Here is a 25,497-nt window from a genome sequence, read left to right as displayed (position 1 = left end):
AATGCTGAAAATGCTTACACAGCCTCCCAGTGTCTGCAGCCAGCTGATACACACGGGGAGAAGGGGGAGGAGGAGGAGATGGGGAGGGTGGGAGAGAGGGAGGAGGAGGTGAGAGGAGGAGGAGGTGAGGAGAGGAGGAGAGAGGGAGGAGAGGTGAGGGAGAGCAGGGAGGGGGAGGAGGAGGGAGGGGTGATGGAGGTGAGAGCAGGGGGAGGAGGCATGCATGTCTCAGTGCAGTTTAACAGCAGGTGAACACAACAGGAAAGGCCTCATTTGTACTTGGCATTAAATATGTCTATCTCCATGGAGACGAGCAGGTGATACCACCAAGTTACTGTTTTGATCTGCAGATTGGTGACTTGCTTTTGTTTTTAATGGTTATTGAGTGAATTGACATTATGAGTGATGAGAGCGGCGTGTGTGAGAGCGGCGTGTGTGAGAGCGGCGTGTGTGAGAGCGGCGTGTGTGAGAGCGGCGTGTGTGAGAGCGGCGTGTGTGAGAGCGGCGTGTGTGAGAGCGGCGTGTGTGAGAGCGGCGTGTGTGAGAGCGGCGTGTGTGAGAGCGGCGTGTGTGAGCAGTGTATATGAATGATGTGTGTGAGAGCTGGTGTACTTGAGTGCTGAGTGAGAACAGTGAAGGTGACACTGTGCACCGGCCTCAGTGAGGAGGACCTCTCCTGCTCCACAGGGACCTCAGCTCATGCTCCAGTAGCTGGACTGATGCTAAAAATAGAAGCGCTCTTTACAGCAGGGCTCAGACAGTGGTGCAGAGCACGGGGCTCCCTCTAGTGGGGGTTAATCTCTAAACTGTAAGCTGTAAAAATGAGCACAGAGCACAGCTGTGATCTATACACATGATCACGACTTACATTTATGGGAAACATTAACAACCACATGTGTTCATCTTTAAACTTGGTTTCATTCATTGTATTTGTTGCTTGGTAAATCCAGGTCAAACTCAGACAGGGCCATCCAATCAGGCTTGTTCATTTCAGTGGCTATGTTTACATGCACACAAACTCTGATTAGAATCAGATTTCTCGACCTGAGGTGATGCAAACTGTCAAATGTGATGTGAGATCAGATGCGATCAGAGTGGGCATCACCTAAAAGAAATCAGAGGATTTTGCAGTTTACATGTCATTTTTAAGCTCCAGAAATCTGATAATAATCAGACTTTTAGTGTGCGTGTACAAGTTTCTTTCATTGATTCTCCTTTCAGACCAGTGTATTTTTCCCTTATTGTATAGGGCAGGAAAAAGTGTGTATTCTTGGCTGACCTGGATGTCGTCTGTGTGATGCTTTTATGTTGTCCATGTTCTGGTTCAGTGTGTGGTGAGTGTGTGTCATGAGTCAGGCAGACAACCCCATAAAGCAGCCGTCCTCAGGGGACTCGGTCAGAAGAACTGCCCTTGAGTTGTTTAAAGTTGGGCAGGTTGTACAGTTCTTGATCATAGTGACCTCTGCTCTGCTGACCGCTGTGCCCTGTCTGTCTGTGCAGAGTCCATCTACCGGCGCGGAGCTCGGAGATGGAGGAAGCTGTACCACGTGCACGGACATCTCTTCCAGGCCAAGCGCTTTAACAGGGTGAGCTACTGACCACATCACTGCTGACCTCTCCTCACAAGCACGCACTAACCACTGTCCATGAATGTCAGAGAGGACAGAGAGGTGTTACCATTAACCTTCAAAAACCTTCAATCTAATAATCTAATAATCTAATACTAGAGGATTACTCCAGAACTGGAACTAGAACTAGAACCGGGTCTAACCCAGGATTTAACCAGATGTAAACCATGAGTAAACCAAGACTAAACCAGGTCTACTCCAGGACTAAACCAGGACTTAACCAGGTCTAACCCAGGGCTAAAGCAGGACTAGGCTAGGCCTTTAGGCTAAAATGGGTCGATGTCTGGGGTTGGGCACTGATCTTCTAAGCCTCTTCCAACCCATTTTCACACTCTCCTGCAGTGCACAAGATGGTTCAGGGTTAGAGTGACATTATTTTAGAACAGTTGCCCTGAAGTGACAATAACACAATCTGTCCTCCTCAGACAGCTTTTACTCACTGTTAACTGTCCTAATTCAAACGAATAAATAAAGCAACAAGTAAATAAACTGTGATCTGTGAGTACACAAATACACAAATGTTGTCATCTAAGCACTAACTCACAAACTCAAGTGTGCTTATGGTCTGTCCACTGTGTACAGAGGGAGGCATAATGATACACAGGGTCAGAGTACCACACTGAGAGTACCACACTGAGAGTACCACACTGAGAGTACCACACTGAGAGTACCACACTGAGAGTACCACACTGACCCCGGGCAGCTCTAGTCCACTAGCCTTGAGATTTCTGTATAATTAAAAGAGAGAGGAGCTCAAGGCGCACATATGCAGTCCGGTGGTGCAGCACTCCTGATCAATTCAGTTGGATTGTATTTTTGCCAGACGCCGGAGTGACCACAGCCTTTTCCCTTCATAAATATGTGTGAACAGGTGGTCTGTGTGCAGCCTTCAAAGGCGCTCACCCCAGCAGCAGAGCTCTGGTCCTTGTGTGAGTGTCACAGCAATAATACCGACACTGAGCTGCAGCTGGACCAGGGGCAGTCTGCTGTCCTGGCCGGGAGGTGAACAGTCAGGAGGCCTGACAGGTGAACAGTCAGGGGAATACAAAGGAAAAACAGAACCTTGAATCTACTGTGAATCTCTTTGACCTGTGTGTTCTAGAAGGCTTCGTGTGCCCACTGCGCTGAGAGGATATGGGGGCTGACCGCTCAAGGCTACAAGTGTATCAGCTGCAGACTGCTGCTGCATAAGCGCTGCCACCGACTCTACTCCCAGACCTGCCCCGGGCGCATGGTGAGTACCCACATCCAGGAGCACCCTGCTGGGAGCCTTGAGAGCATCGCACTGAACAGAGAGTCACACACCACATCAAGAGTACCTCAAGGGAGAGTACCACACAGAGAGACTACCACACAAGGCATATTCAGGCTGACAGAACCATGCCAGTGCCGGTTCCCGCACCTAATCTTGAACCGACTCAAGTGTTCACGCCGGAAATCAGAGCGGGAACCAAGTAAAACTTGTTTTTTCTAAGCGAACCATGACGACACAGAAGACGTCAGCACGTTCATCCGGGTCACACGCAGTAAAATAAACAAAGAGCAATTACAACTATCACATATGTAATTAAAAGTTTTAAGTCTACAGAAACTATTACATACTGTTCATGTTGCATGTGTCCGTGTTGGCCTGATAAGATTACATGTTTGGATTGGGCGCCGCTGTCGTCTTCTCCACAGCAGATGGATGTTGTAGCAGAGCTTGGTGCACATAAAGAATGACTTGTATAAGTACAAATGCTCGCTGGTGTCGATGATGCGATCCATGATTGTTATTTCATCCGTTTTTGTATGGCCTTGTTTTTGTTTGGGGTAAATCCACACCCTCTGTCAATGATGTGTCATGGGTTCACGTAAATGCTTTGAACGCAGGTCGTTCACCTGTGAGCACATTGGTTCCCAGTGGAACTGGTGCGGGAACCAACACCAGCACCGTTCTGACCGGCCTGAAAACAGAGAGTGCAACAAAAGACTTTTTCCACTGGTTTCTATTGGTTCACTTTGGAGCAGATTGTTCTGGTCTGAAAGCGTCTCCACTGTCTAAAGTGAACTGTACTGGCCCCTGAGGTCCCCTGAGATTCTGAGTTTCTTCCAAAGTGGTCTGGCTCTCTTTGGCTCCAGGTACTCTTAAGCTAATTGAACCAAGAGACAAAAAGCAGATATACACAGAAAATCATAAGCACTTGATCTTGTGATAAAGCGCTGCATTTCCAGACTTAAATGTGGAGCAGATGTGTTAGCAAAACAATGGCAGGTCTCCTGTCTCCTGTTTATTGATACAGAGCACTCTGTCCCAGATGATATTTCCAGAGCATAGAGACTCTCACATCAGTCAGTCCCAGTGTGTTACAGAAAGATGAAGGAGGAGACACCAAGTATTTGGGGAACTGATAAAATATACAATTCAGAACCAAAACATTAACACAGAGAGTACCTCACAGAAATGGCCTCATTGAATAGTACCTCAGAGAGTACCTCACTGTAAGTTCTATTACTCTGCACATTGGCCCATATACTGCAGAGGGAAAAAGCCTGGTGAGACCTGAGCAAGGCTCAGTCAGTCCCTCGTCATTTTCACATGCACTTTACACCTTAGCATGCCCCAAAGCAGCTCTCCTCTCTCAAACCTCCTCCACATGTCACAAAGGCTCCTCTTGACTAAATAATCAATGTGTGAGTGAAGTGAGTGCATTATTGACCAGTATCTGACAGGCTTTGTGTGCAGGGGCCCAGATAAGGCACAGGGGTCGGGTCAGAGTGGACTGCTGAGGGCCCCAAGATCACAGCAACCCCACACTTCCACACACAGCTCCACACACTCCTCCAGCATGGGCCTCCTTACGCTGCTGCACCACCAGGCCCTCTCTGGGGTTTTCTGTGGGTATCTGGGTGGCTTCTTGTGTGGGTATCTAAGGGGCTTATTGAATGTGTTCCTCCAGGATCCAGGCATGCCCTCTCCTGCAGACTCTAGGGCCGAGGAGGAGGACGTCCCCCCAGAGCACATGGACGGCAGAGATGGAAGTATGTGATGGGTTTAGTATTTCTCCCTTTTCTTACTTTTACTTGAGTAATAGTATATTGTGCTGTGTAACAGTACTCTTAGTTGATTCAAAGTTGCAGTTTTTCTTTCCACTGTGAGTGAGTCTAAAGTGACAAAAGCTTTATGTGACAGTATGAAATGATTTCAACATTTGTGTGTATCCTTTTTTGGAAAATGCCAGTTTGTGTTTTGTCCCTCACTTTTACTTTAAAATTATAAGTGTTGTGGTTCTTTCTGAACCAAACCTATAACAGGACTATTCCAGTCTAAACTAGGGCTAAACCAGATTTAAAGTAGGACTATAAGGATGCTACAACAGTAGCTCCTAAAACATCTAAAAGAGACTAAAACATAACAAACAAACAGGCAAATATTTAATTGCAAAGGACTTATGTTTGTAAAATCCCTCAGTCATCCAGGTAGAATGCATGGCAGAGAAATGAGTGAATAAGTGATTCAAGATTGATCAAACATGCACAAATCATATTAAATACAATTTTGGGGGAGTGAATAGTGAGAGGAAACAATTATAACATAGATAAAAGCTTTGAAAAGTCCATTTGGCAAAATAGGGATGCTTTAAACTGTAAACTGTTAAATACCAATGCCAGCTTTTAGTAGTTTAGTAGTAGATTCATAGTAAGAATATGGTTGGTTCTGAGATGAAGCCCAGCTGCACTGTTCCCTCTAGTGGACAAGATGATGAACAACAATAACAATGTCCGTCCCTGTGTATGACCTTCTACTGCTTCACCCACTTCATATTGATGTAAATGAGATTAAAATCAGTCTCTTTATTCCCTTGTCTTTCAGTCTCGTTTATACCACACAACTGCACCGTGGACAAAACGGAGGACCAGCACACTCAGGTGAAACTTCTTAAGCCATATTTATAGTATTTATAGTATATATTTTCTGTAATAACTGGAGCTATGATGAAACAAAACCTGACACAAAGTAAAGGTCTTCTTTGCCCGCTCAAATGAACCAAGGATTTCATGTCACAAGACTTTGTTTAGTGGGATTGTACCTATCCATAGATTTACATCAGGCCAGTGGCAGTTGGTGAAAAAATGCTGAACCCAAAAAGTAGAAATAAATAAATACAGGAAACAGAGTTTTTAAAGGGAATCAGTCTTTGTCCGCAAAATAAAAAATTCCACCCAAAATGCTAAGACAAGTTACACACAGGGAACACATTTTGATTGTTTAAACACTCATCAAACATAAAGTCATTTGTGTCCATCTGTCAGTAACTATTGTTTGAATGAAACAACATTTGACCCTTGTTTAGAGCATGATTGCAAGGTAACAGTCATGGAATTACCTCTATTAATGCTTTGCAGCTGATGTCATCAACATTCCCTGCGGCTGTAATGCTAATATAGGCACTGCTCTGTCTGAGGCTTTGTTACTCGAGGGAGACTTTAATCTGAGCTTTGTTTTAACACAGTCTGACCAGAAAGGGCTGAGTCAGTCTGTTAAACTAGTCCCTCTAAAATAACATTACAGTCGCAGGCTCGCTAGCATTAGACAACAGTTTTCCAGTCAAACTCCTAAACAGGACTTTGAACACTTGATCACACACTCCTGAAAATGTGTTGTTTAAATCCAATTTGTCTTTATTTGCTTTAGTTTTCAGACAATCTTAAACGTTTTTTAGCTGTGTTTGCTGATTTGTGTGCCTGGTACCATGGTAATTGCTGAACATTTCCCCAGAGAGATACATGCAGAACATCCTCAACTTGATGTCACTGCAAAGTATCAATATACTAGTATGTTGTATTTAAAAAACTTTAAAATATATTATATATTATATATATATATATTACACAGAACTGACCCCTGTGAGCTTTAAGTCATGTTAGAATGTTGTTACCTTAAAAACAGACCCGGGGTTGTGTTTTGTTTCATTCACACATTTTAGTAACCCTCAAAATGCTCTGTTCCACCTTGTGATGTCATGAAGTTTACCTTTTACCTTTAGTTCATAGGCAATTCTAGGGTTGAAATCATCCAAATGATTCTAGTGAAATTTAAAAACACAGTGGAGCACTTCCTGTCACATGACATTGCAAGCCTAAATATGCAGCGTTTGTGTGTTAAACATGTGTGCAAGAAATAAAACAGAACTCTGGGTATGTTTGTGATAACGAAACTACAACAATGAATTATATGAGACGAGGAATGTGCCAAAACATCTGAGCGAGGAACAAGTTCCACAGATTTCAATACTTACTTTATTTGTGAACAATAAAAAAAAAACACATTTTGATTCCCATATACTGTTATATGCAGAAACATTCAGTTGTATTCATGTTTTCAGCTTCCTGTTATAGGCAACATTGTGTCCCCATTCATAAGATGTAATTAGTTTACTGTCTTAAAATCTGAACCAGAACAGAACTAGTTTATTTTAAACAGTTTGCAGTGGCCCAGAGTTCTTTTTCATTTACCTTATACATTCGCAGCATCCTAATTATTCAGCATGAGTTTATATCACAACTCTCAGACAAGAACAGAGTTTTGCCGTTGTAGTATTGCTAACAGCAACTAGCATGCTAACATGTAGTGATAGTGGCTCAGTGGTTAGTGGTCGCCCAGCCTGAAGGTCAGAGAATCAATGTCCCTAGGCAAGACACCTCACCAACTTGCCTAATATGAAAGTGGTGTGTGTGAGTGATTGGCTGTGGTCAGAGGGGCCGATTGCGCCGCTTGGGAATCTTGACACAGCTTGACACAGTGGAGGGCTTTAAGACAGGCCTGTACAGCACAATACAAGTGTAGGGTAGTATTGTGCAGTATTACTATTAACACACACTTCCTTCTTGGACAATATAATTAGATGTATACAGTACACAGTGGACTTATTTTGACCTCAAGAGCTGCTTATACAACATGTATGTACTGGGACTCATATATATGGGAAAAATCTGGTACACAATCACTATTGCAACAGTCCTAATATTTCATAATTCTTAAAGGAATGAAAGGATAGGCTACTGTATGTCTGCACAATTATAAAATCCAATTCTAAAATCATTTTGTCACAACCTCATCAGATGTTACGTGAGCCTAGATAAGAGTACTTTTTATGACCATGTCGTCTGTGTCCCCTGCAGGAGCTCTCAGCAGTGGTGGATGGTATCGATGGCATTAAGCTGTCCCCCGGTCTGTCCCCTGGTCTGTCTCCTGGGCTGTCCCCCGGTCTGTCTCCTGGTCTTTCCCCTGGTCTCTCTCCAGCCCTGTCCCCTGGTCTTTCCCCTGGCCTCTCTCCGGGACTGTCCCAGAGCCTGTCTCAGAGCCTGTCTCCGGGGGTGTCTCTCGGGCTGGCGGACTTTGAGCTGGTGCGGGTGATCGGGAGGGGGAGCTACGCCAAAGTCCTGCTGGTGCGACTGAAGAAGGACGAGCAGCTGTACGCCATGAAGGTGGTGAAGAAGGAGCTGGTGCATGATGATGAGGTCAGTGCACATGGTCGCATGCTCACAGGAGGGGAGACAGTGGAGTTCTGAGCTCAAGTTTTGTGGTAACCAAAGAGCCAATCAGGAGCCAGGTTGTTAAAAGTACATGCCCCTTCCCTTCTGGACCACTGGATTGTCTGTTATTAAAATTCATATCTGGTTTTAGGGACAAACTACAGTGAAATAAAAACCCTAGGATCACGTAGAGCGGGTTAACAAATATTTTAAGATCAGAATGACGAGCCTTATGGTAGGTATGGTAGTTACAGAGAGGGGCCACCATTTTCAATAGAAAGTGAATTGGAGCCTGAGTAAATTTGTGGCTCTGCTACTTCCTGTTTGGAACATAGCGGCTTAGCTATGTCTACTTAGTCTTTGTTTAATAAGCTTTAACAAGCTTGTTTTATTTTTAATTCTGCAATATGGATGAAATGGAACTTCTGTTTACTTGACCAATTTAGTTAGTCAGTTCTATATGAGTAACTCTGTACTCTATTTCGGAAAGATGCAGTGAGGATGAAAATGTGTGGATAAATAACATGGAGACAAGAGGTCCTGCCTCATTAAAAAGATGGACACGAGCACTTCATATGTCCTGATGAATTACTGACAAACACCTGATTAAACTGCCATAGCAGCAGATGACTGGTAGATGGAGCTGTTGCATACACTATCTCTGAGGTGCCCTTCCTCCACCACACTTTGTAGAACTCATCCCTGCTGCTTTATTAAAGGTAAAATCTTGTGTCAAAACAGACTCAAATCTGCATAAGGCATTCTTAGTAAAGTTCTAATCCTGTCATATTTTTACTTCTGTATGCACGGCGCGCGTAAATAATCCATGGCTGTAGTAGTTTATGGCCGACTTCAAACAGCATGTGTGAGGACCCAGCGCTTTCACTGGAGAAACTCTGATTAGCTTATATTCTATTCACAGCATCCTCATAGTGATGCTTCCCCCATGCACCTAGTAGGGGTAGGGGGGTAGGGGTTGGTGGGGGCTCCGGGGCCAGTATGGGGCCCGGGTCTACTGTGGGCGCAGCGTGTGGACATCACTGGGTGGACAGACCCTGTGTATGGGCAGCAGAGCTCCACACAGAATGGCTGGTATGAAAGGGCATAAAACATGTGCCCTTAGGCTAAGCACTGGCAGCCTGGGACATCAAACACGCGCCCAGCCCCTCACCACCTCCCCCTGCACCCACCTACTCCACATGGGTGCGGCTCTGTGTTTACGCAGCGTGCTGATGGACTACAACCAGCAGCATTGTGGTTATTCAAGTTATTACAATAAATGTGTAAGACTTATAGACTATGTAATAAGGTAGGGCTGCACAATTTTGGGGAAAAAAATAATTTTGATTAGATTTAGGATTTATGTTTAAAAGTGGTATTATGTTGAGAGTGCACATTACAAACAACTCCCGGAGAATTCACATGTGAGAGGAGACTGAATCCCACAATCCCATCCATTTCAGAAAATTTGTGTAGAGGACTAAACTACAGGCACAAGACAGAGACAGGAAGAGGAGGAAAGACAGGATCTGAAGTTCTTTACAGAGGACTTTCTATTAGCTAAATACTTTCAACTTTTGAAGGCAAAGGAAATTGGTTCTTCAGTTCAAAAGAAGCAGCTTAGATGTGCTGTGAAACATATTTGACCAAAAAACGTGTGTCCAGTTGACAAACTGAATTTCTCCTTTGCCAAGGATTCTACCTGGATGATTGAGGGATTTTACATACTTCAGCTTTTGACATTTGATAATTGTGCTAACTGAAAATTGAGATTTTGATTTGCTTGTTGCAAGTGGTAAAGTGTGCTGTGTCATTCTGTGGATTTGACCCATTCTTCATTGCTGTTGGGTAGATTTGAGTAAATATGGTGATAAAATCAAACATGGACTCATCCCTGTGAAGATCTGCTATTTTGATCATGTTATCAGATTGTGTAATACTGGGGACATAACCTTCAAATTGGAGCACAGTTAAGAAAGTACATTTTGCAAATGGTGCCCATAGAATTTGTCAATATAGATAAAACATATAACACAACTATTGGCTCTATCTAATCCATTTTAAAATATCTTTCCTATTACTATAAGAGACCAAGTGATTTAACTCCAAGTACAAGTATGAGCTAGATACACACACGGATGGATTATATCAGTATAATTATCCATCAATAATAAATCCAGATGACATCAAGAGGTCGTTGTATTTTTCTAGAAGCCCCATTTTATTTTCCTTTAAAAATGAACACAGATGCTGCTTTTCCAAACCTACTGGTACTATTGGTCAACCTCTGTAAGGCACCTGGATTTAACCAATCACAGTGAATTGAACTTTCTGAAGTGGATGATTTTATTTACCTCTTTAAAGCAATAGAAAAGAATGCAAAATGTACATGAATTGTGATCAAACCAAATGATGTTATGGCTCCATGAAAATAATGATGTTTTGGCCATCTCACCCACACCAGGGGCGGTCTTGGTCAGGACTACCTTAGCTGTGGGATGTGACCTATTGTGCAGGTTTTAAGGTTGATGAGAGAAACTGGAGAAACACAGCTCCTCAGATAATAGTTCCCTCTGTCCACAGGTCATTATTAATGGGCCACCTATTTGTTTACATGTGACTCTTGTGCCCTGTGTGCGCAGGACATCGACTGGGTGCAGACGGAGAAGCACGTGTTTGAGCAGGCCTCCACAAACCCTTTCCTAGTGGGACTGCACTCCTGCTTCCAGACGCCCAGCAGGTAACCCTCTGTGCCCTGACCCCCTCTGTACCCTGTCCTCCTCTGTGCTCTGACCTCTGACCTCAGACCTCTCCTCTGTGCTCTGACCTCTGACCTCTCCTCTGTGCTCTGTAGGTTGTTCCTCGTCATAGAGTATGTGAATGGAGGAGACCTGATGTTCCACATGCAGCGGCAGAGGAAACTTCCAGAAGAACATGCCAGGTATGTGTCAAGGGCCTGTCACACAGGGGCTTGTCACACAGTAGCCCGTCACACAGAAACCTGTCACACAGGCTCCAAACAGACTATGAAACATGCTTTAAACAGGCCTTTACAGTGGCAGGGCCTCTGTCACCCCCTGTCATTGGCGCTGTAGACGTGTAGCCGTACACATGCAGAGCAGCGTGGTGCTCACTGATAATGATGCTCCATATTCATGAGCGTGGCTGCGGGTGGGCGGGGGTGGTACGGCGCTCCACTATTCATGTCAGTGCTGGCAGGTTAAACAGATAATGGTTTGTGAGTGGGAACAGCCCGGGGTGAAGGGGGAGGAGGGAGAACAGGTCTCAAAGCATTATACTCCCTTTTGGAGTGATTGCTTTGTACAGAAATGTGAGTGTACAGACATGACACAGATCCACACATGAGCCGTAGAAGTACCTCCAGACACTGTGGCTTAACAAAGCCACATGGCAACAACAGACTTGGAGAGAGCAGTTACATGGATAAAGCCGATATTGTGTGTTTAGAATCCCGAGCACATATTTGGGGGGCAATATGTTAAGCAGTTTGGGATTATTTTCACCACATTATTAATGCTTGCGAATATTTCGCCATTTTCTTAACCGTGAATTTCTGTTGTTGAATTTATAATATACATTTTCACCTTTTAAATATTAAACACATACATTTTTAGGCCTTCTGATTGAGCCTGTCTTTACTGTAAAATTTGCTGTAAAAAATCAGTAGAGATCCAAGACACCAAGACTTTACCAATCAATTATGTCTGACTTAGGAGAACAGAGACAAGTGTTTCCTGTTGGCCCTTCTGTTCTATGGGTGGAGCTTTTAGCTGAGAAATCAAGGAGGTGAGGCCAATTTGTAAAGCCAATTTGGACCAATTCGATTGGCTATTTTTTTCAAATGCACAGTAGAGTAGAGTAATATTACCCTCTGTTGTTTACTTTAGCCTTCCTTTAGCTCTGAGGTGACAGTCCTAACCCTCTTTTTCCCTCCTCCCTGCTCTCTCTTCTCTCCCTGTCTCTGCAGGTTCTACGCTGCAGAGATCTGTATAGCGTTGAACTTCCTGCATGAGAAGGGCATCATCTACCGTGACCTGAAGCTGGACAACGTTCTTCTGGACCACGACGGCCACATCAAGCTCACAGACTATGGCATGTGCAAGGTCTGACCACCCCCTCACCCCCTCACCCCCTCACCCTAACCTCTGACCCCCCCACATCACACCATAACCAGGTGCAGGGTCCGATAAACATTAAAGTTTGTCTAGTTTGAAGTCGTGGACACACTATTCTCTGAGATGTGACATGTACTGCTTCTCCCTCTCCCCTTTCTCCCCTCTCTCTCTTCTCTGCTTTGCTCTGGTTTCTCTCCTCCCTCATATCTCTCCTCTCTCCCTGTCTTCTCACTCTGTGTTCCCTCTCTCTCTGCTCTCTCTCCTGCTGTCTCGTCTCCTCTCTTCTCTTTCCTCTCTCGTTCCTCTCTATCTTTCCTGTGTATCTCTCCCCTCTCTGTCCTTACTCTCCCCATTCTTATGTCTCCTCTCCCTCCCCTCTCTTCTCTGTCCTCTCTCTCATATCCCTCTCCTCTGTCTCCTCTGTCTCTCCTCAGGAAGGTATCCAGCCTGGAGACACCACCAGTACGTTCTGTGGAACTCCAAACTACATCGCCCCTGAGATCCTGCGAGGAGAGGACTATGGTAAGGCCTGTGTGTGAGAGCGGATCTATCACAGTTGTTGGGACTCAAATCTTATCTTCCTGATGAGGATGTAAAACCTTTATGGTTAAATCAACCACATGTTTAAAGTTCAGATCTGGGTTAAATAGTTAAAGTTATGGTTTAGGTTAAGGTTTGGTGAGTAGTAGGGTTGTGCTGTATCCAAAATTTGATACCGTGATACCGTCTCAGGATTTTACGGTATTACCGTATTACCAAAACGTCAGCATTTACGTGCGTAACCTCAAAACCACAGCTGCGCATCAAAGCGAGAGCGGCTCCACCGGCAGCTGCTGCAGGACGTACATGCGCAGCACTGGCTCTGTGTTTGTCAATGGGAAAGACCATCAAACTTGACTGGGCACATTTAGCCGCTTGTATCAGGTCTACAGTGAAACTAACAGCTGAACAGACTTGTATTTACCTTCTGTACAGACGCACCACGGCAAACACCAGGATTTCAAAAGTAAATTTGAAAACACTTAATAACAGTATTTCTGGAACTGGGCTCTTTCACACGACACAGATCTGCCCCAGGTTCATGTTGTGCTGATGGTAAACACACAAATACAACCAAAGATTCATGATCTTATGTGTATTTTGATGGGGACACGCACCTATTGTCACGGCAGGGTAAAAAAATAGGATGGATCATATTTTCTGAAATCTACGCGCGCAGGACTTGCTGCTCCATATGTGTGCCGCCCTCATTCGCTTTCCGTGCATTCTAAAATGTACGCATCCAAATGTGCAGTTTTTACGCTTGCGTAGGGCAAAATACACACACGTAGTGGAGCCAGGTCCATAATCTCTGAAAAGTTAAAACACGAACCGTTTCCAATGGGACACGCACAGAACAGACTCACCGTCAGCCACAACATCCTCTGTCACAGAAAAAAACATGTATTCTACTGAAAAAAAAAACATATATTCCACTGAAAAAAACATGTACACTGAATCGTGTCCTTTAGTCTGACAAAAGCTGAACCACATCAGCAGCACAAGAAGCGAGCTGTTCATGCAAATTAGCCATGTGGTTTTAAGTTTTGTTTCTGTAAAACGTAAAGAAATGTGGCCTGAAGCCAAAATGCTGCCAAATTGCAAAAGTACTAGTATTTTTGGGGGAACCAACTCTCTCGCAGCCGGACTTGCCGTTTTGTCTTGGTCTCCCTTATGAGCATCATGTGACAGCAGAACGAAACTAATCTCCCCAAGAAACATTAGAGATACTATGAGATTTAAATCATGATCGTATTAAATTGAAAATACAACCACACATTAATTTGTGCTGAGCAAACAAATTTAGATATCAGTAAATTATAATATTATATTGTGTCCTTATGTGCTGCAGATTTTTAAAAATGAAGGTAATGAAACTGATACCACTGCTATTTTTTGATACCGCGGTATATCGTAATACTGTATTACCACCCAACCCTAGTGAGTAGTGACTATGGTTAATGTTAGGATCAGTCTCCAGGAAATGAATGGTCAATGCAATGTCCCCAACCAGCATGGAAACCTACTACTCTTGGTGTGTGTGTGTCTGTCTCTGACTTTTGACCTGTGCCTTGGTAGGCTTCAGTGTGGACTGGTGGGCTCTGGGCGTGCTCATGTTTGAGATGATGGCCGGCCGCTCTCCGTTCGACATCATCACAGATAATCCCGACATGAACACAGAGGAGTACCTGTTTCAGGGTACGTCTGCTCTCACTTCTTCCACGCTGTACACTTACACTGCACTGTCCCAGATGCATGTGTGCACCTCTGAACATTCAACAGTCCAGGGCTTTCACATAGTTCTCTTACATTACTCAGTCTGTTTTTAATATTTATACCAGTCAGCGTTTAGACTGACAGATGTATCTCCCTGTGGAAATTATTTCTATATTTCTTATCTTGCGACTAGCTCCAATTACCGTATTTTCCGGGCGATTAGGCGCAGTCTTAAGCCTCCAAAAACGACTGCGCCCTTTATAATCCGGAGCGCCTTTTATATGAATTTATGCGAGTGTTCCAGTACAATTTCAGTAAACGACAAAGCCGCACCACTTGCAGCATTACGGCTACCGTAGTCAGGAGCATCGCGGGGTAATACGTATTGTGATTCCTCATTTTTCCTGTGGACGAGGAAAAGATGAGCGACTGGCTGCGAGAAGTTTACCTTAAGAGACCGGATGGCTTTTTCCACTCATCTCCGTCCCTATTGATCTGCAACTCTAGCGCAGTAACAGATTGTTGTCCAGATGCAGCCGCGATTCATTTTCGAATTATTTTACCAACAATGGCCAATACAGAGAATGTAACACACGAAGATCAGAGCAAGTACCAGTGTGCGAACATGTGGCTCCAGAGTGAGTCAGAATTGGGGGTGTGTACGTCTGTTCAGGACCTGCACGCACAGAGAGGTCCCAGTGTTCCCCGTGATCATGTACCAACCAGCATTTGTTATTTTAGGCTTTAATTAACCAAATAATTTTATGGCAATAGCCTATTCAATTGATACAACTTCAAAAAGTCCCTGCTTTTAGCCTAGTGTGAGAAATACAGTCGGACTAAATCCAAACCAGAGTCCCGAACCAGTGGGGGCAGCTCCAGTTCAGGCCGGACTCAGAGGAGCTGGAGCAGGGAGCTTCGACCTGAGGAAGCCCTTTCCCCGGGAAGAACCAAATGCACAGAGGACGGACGCTCAGAACAACATATAACAAACCAAACTGGACTCATGCTTCTGTCCGGATGCTGCACCACCTCGGAACCAGCCGCGGTTCTTGAGCGCGGAGGACAGGAGCAGCGCGCCGGACCTGTAGTCCACAGCGCATTCTTGCTTCTCCCGCACGGAAACAGCGCGCAGACGACTGAACGTACCCGCTCGGACTCAGTCCATCAAGCACTGGTCTTGCTCGCCACCGTTTGGAACCAGCACATGGAGGATGGAGCCTCCGGACCATCTTGACCAAGAGGAGCTGCGCGCTACTGTGAGCGCTGTTGGCTGCTGCTGTTAACTCTAGGCTGATGCACTGAGTTTGTACAAAGTTCTACATGTTGCTGTTTTATGAGTTCATGATGATAATTTGAGATGAGGACGGCCCGTGGTATTAACAGGAACATCGGTGTTGATAACATAGGTATCACTGTTTTCCCGGGAAACAGAGACACGTCAATCGCACCAGTTTTGGTTCGTTTGCCGGTGTGAACGCGGACCACACTGGAGTGTATTTGCTACATAATAACAATTTTATTGCTGGTGCGGACCAAATAATCGAACTAGCGGTGTGAAAACGCTTATGTGTTATTGTTATGTGTTATTTTTAGTTATAACCAAACAATTATGAGTTATTGTGCATACGCTGACAATTTATCGGTCTCAGACAGATTTTTTTTTTGTTTTTTACGTGTTACAAATGAACAAAGTTGAGAGTTAACGTAACGAGTAAACGTGTTAAATAAAGTTTGAGTGATTTACCTAAGTGTTGTGTTTCGTTTAATGCGCCTTATAGTCCGGTGCGGTTTATATGTGAAAAAAGTTCGGGAACACGACGTCTTATAACCCGGAGCGCCTAATCACCCGGAAAATACAGTAAATAAAAATTCTGGGGGAGTCTGTTGTTACATTTCCCCCGCGCATTTATCAAAGACATCTGATTTTAACAATGCCCTTCTGCTGTGCATGTGCTCATGTGTGGTTCTTTGCATGGGTGTTTGTGGTTGTATGCGTGGTTGTTTGCATCATGCGTGTGGTTGTGTGTGTGGTTGTGTGTTTGGTTATTGTCCACAGTGATCCTTGAGAAGCCCATTCGGATCCCAAGGTCTCTGTCGGTGAAGGCGGCCAGCGTGCTCAAGGGCTTCCTCAACAAGGTGAGAGCTCCCTGCAGCTACAGCCTCTCTCTGTTCTTATGTAGCCATTTCAGGGACACCTCAGCCCACTACAGAAAGTATGAGTCACATCAAATGATTTGAATCAAAAACAATGATCAATCTGTCCATCTATCTGTGAGTGAGTTCTGACATAACTGTTCTGTTGATGTCCTCAGGATCCCAAGGAGCGGCTGGGGTGCCAGGTTCAGACGGGCTACACAGACATCAAGTCACACACGTTCTTCCGCAGTATAGACTGGGACCAGGTCAGTCTTTGATCAGTGCTACGGTTTACACCACTTCTGCATGTATCTCTTATATTGTGTGAGCGATGTGAGCGACTGGATTAGGAGGGTGTTCTCTGCAGACTTAGGCGTCCTCACTTTGATCACATTACAGTTACACTGTGTATCCTGGTGTAGGGGCTCACAGAGTGAACATTGTGACTGTTCCTAACAGTCGTGCATGTGCAGCTTCATTTAGCTCCAGTGTGATCCCGAATGTCTGTGATTGACACATGACATGTCTGAGCTCAGAGCTGGAGGAGTGACAACAGCTCTGAAGAGGAGTACACCCACAGGATCTGCCTCTGTGCTGGGGTAAAACTCAGCCACAGGCCCCTCTCACACACTGAAGATGAACTGTCTTCTAAACTCCAGTAACTGATTACTTCTGATTACCACCAAAGAGTCATTTTCTTTTATGTATTTACTCAAAGTTAGCATTCTGATCTGGTATTTTTGGTATTTATATTTATTTACTTACACTGGCCATTCCCATTGTAGACCTGCAGCAGCTGATGACAAAAGTCACAGTGAAGTGGAAGCATCTTCTCCTGATCTGGTTAAGGCGTGGTTTAGACTTGGTTTAGACTTGGTTTAGACTTGGTTTAGACTTGGTTTAGACTTGGTTTAGACTTGGTTTAGATGTAGTTTAGACCTAGTTTAGGGCACTGACCAAGATCCTGATGATCTTGGTCAGCTTAGCTGAAAGATTAGCCAATTGTGCATGTTTTAGGGAGAAACCAGAGCACCCTTGGGACCCTCCTGCTGTGAGTCAGGGTGCTTAAGCTAGCAGTAAGTGTGCCATGCATATGTTAGAGGGCTGTGTAAGTACTTTTGTACTCACAGTTCATTTGAAAGTCAATACTTTTACTAAAGTGATTGTTGACCTGCTTAAATCTGTGTGGTGGTTAACCAGGGCAGAGGTGGAGCGGGGCAGAGGTGGAGAAGAGGTGGAGTGGGACAGAGGTGGAGAAGAGGTGGAGAAGAGGTGGAGAAGAGGTGGAGAAGAGGTGGAGAAGAGGTGGAGAAGAGGTGGAGAGGCAGAGGTGGAGTAGAGGTGGAGTAGAGGTGGAGTAGAGGTGGAGTAGAGGTGGAGCAGAGGTGGAGCAGAGGTGGAGTAGAGGTGGAGTAGAGGTGGAGCGGGGCAGAGGTGGAGAAGAGGTGGAGCGGGGCAGAGGTGGAGCAGGTTGGAGCAGGTTGGAGCAGGTTGGAGCAGGTTGGAGCAGGTTGGAGCAGGTTGGAGCAGGTTGGAGCAGGTTGGCTCTGTGACGTGGTACTGTGTGTACAGATGTATGTACAGACTGAGTAAAGTGAATTCCTGATCACAGGAGCAGCAGAGCGGCGCTGCCTCTGTGGGTAATTGTGCTGGTCTGATGCACACTCGCATTTGGAAAGTAGTTGAAAGCAAAATACAGGTCATTCAATATTTATGGCGTACAGTGGAGTCTGCCTCCACGTGTCACAGACGACGAACGTCTTTGAACAGGCACCTCCGCTCACCGCTCTGTGTGGACGTCAGTGGTACTACAGATCTGTCAGGCCTAGCCCAGGGGAGAGGGGCCTGAGGGAAGGGGAAAGAGAAGAGAGATGGGAGAGAGTGGAAAGAGAAGTGGAGAGAGGAGAGAGAGGAGAGAGGAGAGAGGGAGAGGGGAGAGCCTGGGAAGAGAAGTGGAGAGGGAAGTGGAGAGAGAGCATACTCTCCACTCTGTTTCCACATGTTTTAGGTATTCAGATCAGAGAGCACTACCACCTGCAGGTAGCTGGACCCAGTGGAGGTTCTGAGCGTGACTGTATTTGAGTTTTTGTTCCGTCCAAGGCAGAGGTGAAGTAACCTGACCTTTTAACAAACCTTGGACTCAAAGGACAATATTAGATCATTTTCAGATGTAATAAATTCTCGGTCTGTGCTTTGACTAGTCGACCTGAAGGGAGACATTTGTGGTGCTAGAAAAAACAACTAGCATGCTAACAGCACACCAGGCGTACTTTCTTGTTTGCAGAAGATAAAAAAGCTTCATATTTTGGTGTGGATGGTGTGGATGGCACACAGTGGTCTCATTTTGACCATGGGAGTTGCTTTTAAATTATCTGTAAACTACTGGGGTACATTTTGAACTTTCCAGCCTATATCCTCTTTAATGCTGTTGGCTTCACACTGATGTCGACGCAGTGTTTAAAAGAGAAAGGATCATGTTTGATGTGACACACTCCTCCAGCTCAGTGACAGCAGCAGTAGTGAGCACACTTTTGCTCTCCCTCGGGACTCAGGTGAGAGGCTGTGTACCCGTCAAACTGCAGCACAACAATTGGCACGGTGTTAATGAGAGGTGCCAGGGAGCATTTGATGTGTTCACCAAAGGCACCAGAGGCGGACGGGAATGAATCAAAGGCAGCGCTGGAGCTGTGTGCCCCGGCAGCTCTGCACGTCTCCACCTGACACCAGCATTAATATTCATCAGGCAGTCCAGAGGGAGCAGCTCTCTGAAGACATGACACCTTTAAATATCATTTACCTTCCACCGCGCTAGCACTGCCGCCGCCACGCTAACACTGCCGCCGCTCTAGCACTGCCGCCGCCACGCTAACACTGCCGCCGCTCTAGCACTGCCGCCGCCACGCTAACACTGCCGCCGCTCTAGCACTGCCGCGGTGCAGATTGGCAGACTCACTTCAGTCAGGCTGCCCCAGGGCAGCTGTGGCTACAATAGTATCTACCACCACTGTGTGTGTGGAGTGAGTGAATAATGTTCAGTAAAGTGCACTATATAAGTTCAGTTGGTTTAGGGCAGGGGGCTCCAACCTGTAGCTCGGGAGCTTCCAGTAGCTCCTCACCCCTTTACAAATCGCTTGCAAAGTAATTTCTGAATTATAGGTATTGTACTAAATAACTCAAATTTGATAAATTACCATTGTAAATGTGTATTTTGAACTTTGTGCACTAATAAATGGATAATGATTTTATGTTGTATTCTAACTGTACAACATCTAAGGCTGGCTCTCTTTTATCGATTACATTTCTGCGACTGCGACATTTTCGTTCTGTAAAGGTCGCTTATCACAGTCAAAAGTTTGGACAACCCTGGTTTAGGGTGACCAGATGTCTCAAAAACGTTTGACAGTAAATCTAAGCTGTTGTCCCAAAAATGACACTCAAACAGAATACTGTGTAGATATTTTCTGATAAACATTAAAAACCGTTGGTAGAGAGGTTAAGTCGACAGCACATTTACTGCATGCAGCCCCGGCTACAATTTTATCTAGAGGAGACGAAGAGTTTGCAGCAGCCGAGGACAGTGAATGTCCAGGCAGCGCAGTAACCAGCAATGATTCACACTTCATGGTTTTTCACAAAGACATTTTGAGTTAATGATTTTTATGTAGAAGAAGAGGCAGAATGGACGTGAACCTTTACCTTTATATGTTACAGTGACCGGACACACGCCCTCCGTCCCAGCAATACACTGTGTATGTAAATGGACATTGCTGTCCACTAGCCACTGCGTTCTAAACAGGAAGTGAGCATAGGCATGCTTTGATTTCATTGGCTCCAATTCATTATCTGTTGAACATGGTGGCCCCTCCGACTGAAACTGCTGCTGTCAGGCTTGTGATTTTGGTCTAAAATGTTATTATTAACCCGCTCGACATGATCCTGGGGTTTATTTCACTATTTTGTCCTGAAATCAAGATATGAACAATGATAACAGATCAATCAGGCGCCTTCTTTCCCCAAGCTGCAAGACTCACAAATCTTAAACACAGCGACGGGTTTAGAGTACGACTGTGTAAGCTGTAGGTACACACATACACACAGACATATACACACACAGACATATACACACAGACATATACACACAGAGAGCAGAGGAGGTGCTTTGTTTGGGGCTGTCTCTGAGCTTTGATGCATTAGGAGGACACTAATGAAGCGCTGTGAGCAGGAGAGCAGCAGGGGGCCTCTCAACGCCACATAAACAAGGACAGCAACAACAAGCAGAGCCCCATCTCCACCAGAGACACTGCGCTCCGGAGTGAGACGCTCTACTCTGTCTATGCTTCTCAATTGTCATTGCTTCTTGTTCTGCCTCTGGGCCAAGGCTTTTTAGGAGGAGTTTTAGAAGGTGTCTTGCTGCTGCTTTGTCCTGGTTTGGTTGGGCCCAGTTTAGTCCTAGCTTTGGTCAGGATGATGACATATTATTCAAATCCCCCATATTTTACAACTGTTGCAGATGACACATTATAATTAGTATTTAGCTTTTACTTGTGATAATGCAGATGTTTTGACCTGGTTTCACAAATGAATTGAGTTGTACTCATAGCAGCAAGTTTCTAGTGCACTGTAGTAGACTGTAGATAGTAGTGGATAGTAGGTACCAGAAGACAGCAGTAGATAATATAAGCAGCTATAAAATGACTGACATGCTGTGTGTGTTTTTGCTTCAGCTGGAGAAGAAGCAGGTGACTCCGCCCTTCGTCCCTCAGATCTCAGATGAGCTGGGCCTGGAGAACTTTGACACTCAGTTCACTAATGAGCCCGTGCAGCTGACGCCTGACGACCAGTGAGTTCTCTACCTCTGCTAATGATGGTCAGAAGTACAGGACACAGATTCACTGTGTGATCAGTAAAAATCTTAATATCAGTTAGAAACTTCTTCTATAGTTTTCTCACAGAAATGTAATGATTCATCTAAAATAAAGCATTTTATGTGTAAAAATGGCACATAGTTGATAAAGACTTGTTAAAATGTTCTTGTATTTTGGTAAACTGAAACTGTGTAAAAAAAAAAAATAATAATAATAATACAAAATAAATAAATAATAATAATAATAAAATAAAATAAATAACAATATTTTTTTTACTAAAAGTCACACAAGACCGTAACATTTGCTGTTTAAGCTCAGTTGCATTTTGATTGATATGTTCAGAAAGCCGGCTAATGTCAGCTGTCCCATGTCTAACTCAAGAGTTCAACATATTAGTTTGCAAAGAACACAATGTAAAATTGATGACCTGATCACACCCAGTCACATTTGTACAGTGAAGATGAGCACTTGAAGATGAGCAGACAGAATACAGAATATAAAGGTTCCAAAGAGGTTTCATGAAAAAGGTGCCAAATCAAGGAGGATGGTAAGGATGTTATGATGTCCAAATTTCACGGCTGAATGTCACGGGACAATATTTATTGTGATATTTTTCTTTTAATATGCATGGACAAGCCTTTGGTTCAAAGCATGACTGTCATAATCCAAATAATTAAGAGGTGAAAGGGCTTAGTAACAGTTTCTTTCTTCATGGACATGAAGCAAAGGCTCATGGTCTATGTTCCCTATGTTTTTAGCTGTTGCTGCAACAATGCATTTAACCAAAAGAGCTTGTAATGCGATATATTGTGATACCCATGACATTATTTTGAGACTTATATTTCAGTTATTGTTTACATCCCTACAAAATCAGCTGACAGAATGACCACATTCTATAATTTGTACCTATCAACCAAAAGGTAAAAAGGGCCAAAGCTCATCTAAGATCAGCAAACAAAATAAATGACAGCACTGTTATTTTGCTGTGTGTGTGTCAGAAAAATGTGTTCCTACCTGTAATTTTCCAAACTCCATCACACATCAAAAGCATGAAAAGGGTCATTTGTCCTTACTGTTTCTCTCCTGTCCTTAGGGACATCATCAAGAGAATAGACCAGTCTGAGTTCGAGGGCTTCGACTACATCAACCCTCTGCTGATGTCCTCGGAGGAGACGGTCTGAAGACTGTCCCCCATGTCCACACGTGTCCCCCCCAGCCTCCTGGACTCTGCTGGACCTGCCTGGAGCACGTCTTTAGGGTGAGACTGTGGACACTGTACCCAGAGGGAGGCTGGGGTCCAGGGGATCTTTGTCCCATATGTCCCAGACTTTGAAGGACAGAGCTGGACACCCATCACATCCTGAACATCGCCTGCACTTTTCAGTTCACTGCGTTTTCTATTTTGTCCTGGTCCACACAATAAGAATGTACTCTAGTTATAAATGTGTAATTTAAATGATGGTTAATGACGAGTGAAATGAATGATGCCTTTTCATCGATGCTCACACATGTCTGTTTTTAGATTTTCATTTTTTAAATATTGTTGAGCGATTTTAAATGTCAGTGGGATTTTTAATTTAAGAAGTGCCTCCAGTGTGTTTGTTCCTGCGTTGGGACACCAGCGGGTCCATGGAGGTTTGAGGAGCTGTCCCAGAGGAGAGCCAGCTGACCTGAGCACAGTCCTGCCGTATTACTCCACACCTCATCACTGCTCCAGCCCCGTGTCCACTGCTGCCCAGGGAAAAAGGACAAATGCTATCAAACTGTCTCCCCAGAATCTATTGCTAGCTCGGAGGCAATGTCCATGATAAGTGGAAGTGAAAGGTCCCATGTTATGAGCTATTCTGGCTTTAAGAACTATTTTTTACTGTTCGAAATAATGTTTAGAAAATAAGAATATAACATTAAAGCAGACCTTTTCTGCAAAATCAGCTTTTCAGAGCTTTTAACCATGTTATAGTTGTTTCCTTCTCGTTTACCCATTGTATTTGTAATAATTCGTGCACATTTGAGCAACCTTCAATCACTTATTTTCAAGATGCCATATTGCCAATTGTCAATCCTCGTTTTCACCGCCTTGGATACATGCCCGCTGCTATTTACTTACTTCTTCTCCAATTAAATATTTTTAAAATCGGTGACACATGTAGGATTTGGCAGCATTTCATTGTCATTTTTGCACAAATGTAAAAGAATCCACTGCTCTCTAGCGTGATGTGCAGCGCACATAGGAGGGGCCCACAGCATGTGGCGCTTTGCTGTCATGACATTTACGGCCATGTCAGCTCCACTGGACACCACAGTTAAATGCAGAAGTCAGTGAACTTGTTTCTTTTATAAAGTTGTTTTAGATCCATATTATGCTTTAAAATGTCCAAATTATAACATAATGATAAACGCTCTAGCAGACACAAGCACAATGTCATCTTTAAGCATGATATTGTAACATCAGAGGTGGAGGGTAGCTAAAATTTGTACTCAAGTAAGAGTACTGTTACCTACTGAGGGGCAAAGTGATCGAAGAAATGAATCGGGTAAAAAAATAACTGTAAGCATAACTGTCTTTATGTAATATCTATTTAAATGTCACTTTTTTGGCTAAAAATATACTAAAATATAAGTTGTTTTTTTTCTTTCATAAGTTTCATTTTGATTGTTTTTATTGCACTTAAAAACTTACTGTGAGTGGGCCTGCATCTTTACAAACCTGACCCATGTTTCGCCTGCTTGTTTCTATGGAAAGACTGCTTTAAAATCTGGTATTTTTAAATGATACACAAATGAAACTAATGAATCATATCTGAAGAAGCAATGTAAGAAACGCAAATGGCTTACTCACAGTGAGAAGAGGAACCACACCATTTACTGGAGTAAGAGTAGTTACTTTGTCACTCAGTACTACTTAAGTAGGAGTAAATGTATGGTGTCTGAAAACTACTGCAGAAAGTTCTATTTTATTAAAAAGTAGAAAAGTTAAAAGTTAAAAAGTAGAAGTAGCTGGATACTTGAGTACTCCCCACCTCTGACTTCCAGGTCTAGTTGTTCGGTTTTGCCGCTACTGACTAAACATGCTAAAAAGTACAGGGAACTCCAAAGACCATCATCTTTTGCTTCATCTCAGTGCAGCTAACGTGAAGTCACTTTTAAATTAATCTTTTGGGAAATGACAGTAGCACAGACCATTGTAGAGAAATAAATAGCATTCTACAATACTGCTCGATACTTAAACTAGTATTGAAGTAACTAGATATTCATATGGAAAAGTCACATTCACAAAACAGAAATGAAGCTCTTGAGCTGTAGCAGAACAACTATAAGAGCACAGACACTAGTATACACCCTTGGACCACTAAGGAACCTCCCTGGACAACTGAGGTACTATGAGATAGTACTATGACTTCATTTTCAAAATCACAATCTATTGTCTGTTGTTTTTAATGACTCTGGTATCGGAGTCGATATTGAGTATCGCATCTGTTCCTTAGTATCGTGAAGCTACTTTGATGCAGTCAGTTTAACATAACATGGGACCTTGCAAAGTGGAATGTCTGAAGTTGCTGGTTGTTTATTTGTGAAGTGTGAGTTTTTTATAGGTCACCTTTTGCACAGGTGAATGATGGGGACGTCTCCACACGTCAACACTGCAAAAATAATATGTGTGCATAAGGACTGAATTACAATGATCTGATTATAATCAACATTGGAGTTATTTTGGATTGGTCACAAGATATTTTTACAAGCCAAATGATCAGTCAATGGGGTAAAAAAAAAACAATATAAAGTGAGGATGGTTCCAGACTGTTTAGTCTTTTATTTTGTCATCAATTTATTTAATATGCTAGAAAAGTTCATGTTACCATGTTTCCCCCGTGTTATAACATGCCTGAAGAGGTTTTAGCTGTAAGATTCTGTCCAAGGCCTGTGTCGCCCATGCTCCCACATGACAATTCTCCATAA

At 43.9% G+C, this 25,497-nt stretch overlaps 1 protein-coding gene across 2 annotated transcripts in view; it reads left to right on the top strand.

The window, feature by feature from the left end:
- Positions 1 to 24,181, top strand: part of prkcz (protein kinase C, zeta) — a 47,554-nt gene extending 23,373 nt beyond the window's left edge. The window contains exons 4-17 of one of the 2 annotated variants that reach the window (XM_055166007.1): positions 1,501 to 1,586; positions 2,734 to 2,862; positions 4,568 to 4,649; positions 5,482 to 5,537; positions 7,791 to 8,129; positions 10,787 to 10,884; positions 10,999 to 11,085; positions 12,133 to 12,268; positions 12,715 to 12,802; positions 14,399 to 14,518; positions 16,596 to 16,675; positions 16,852 to 16,941; positions 21,400 to 21,515; positions 22,634 to 24,181. In XM_055166007.1, coding sequence (XP_055021982.1) covers positions 1,501 to 1,586; positions 2,734 to 2,862; positions 4,568 to 4,649; positions 5,482 to 5,537; positions 7,791 to 8,129; positions 10,787 to 10,884; positions 10,999 to 11,085; positions 12,133 to 12,268; positions 12,715 to 12,802; positions 14,399 to 14,518; positions 16,596 to 16,675; positions 16,852 to 16,941; positions 21,400 to 21,515; positions 22,634 to 22,721 — 1,595 coding nt within the window. In that variant the 3' untranslated portion in view covers positions 22,722 to 24,181. Of the gene's footprint in view, positions 1 to 1,500; positions 1,587 to 2,730; positions 2,863 to 4,567; positions 4,650 to 5,481; positions 5,538 to 7,790; positions 8,130 to 10,786; positions 10,885 to 10,998; positions 11,086 to 12,132; positions 12,269 to 12,714; positions 12,803 to 14,398; positions 14,519 to 16,595; positions 16,676 to 16,851; positions 16,942 to 21,399; positions 21,516 to 22,633 lie in introns of both variants that reach the window. The other variant, XM_055166006.1, reaches the window with a different exon arrangement.
- The last annotated feature ends 1,316 nt before the right edge of the window (positions 24,182 to 25,497 follow it).

Source organism: Boleophthalmus pectinirostris, unplaced genomic scaffold, assembly GCF_026225935.1.
Source record: "Boleophthalmus pectinirostris isolate CB_2022bp ecotype Guang Dong unplaced genomic scaffold, ASM2622593v1 HiC_scaffold_8, whole genome shotgun sequence".
NCBI classification, from domain to species: Eukaryota; Metazoa; Chordata; class Actinopteri; order Gobiiformes; family Gobiidae; genus Boleophthalmus; species Boleophthalmus pectinirostris.
The sequence above is the reverse complement of the archived record's forward strand: the minus strand, read 5'-3'. Positions and strand labels throughout refer to the sequence as shown.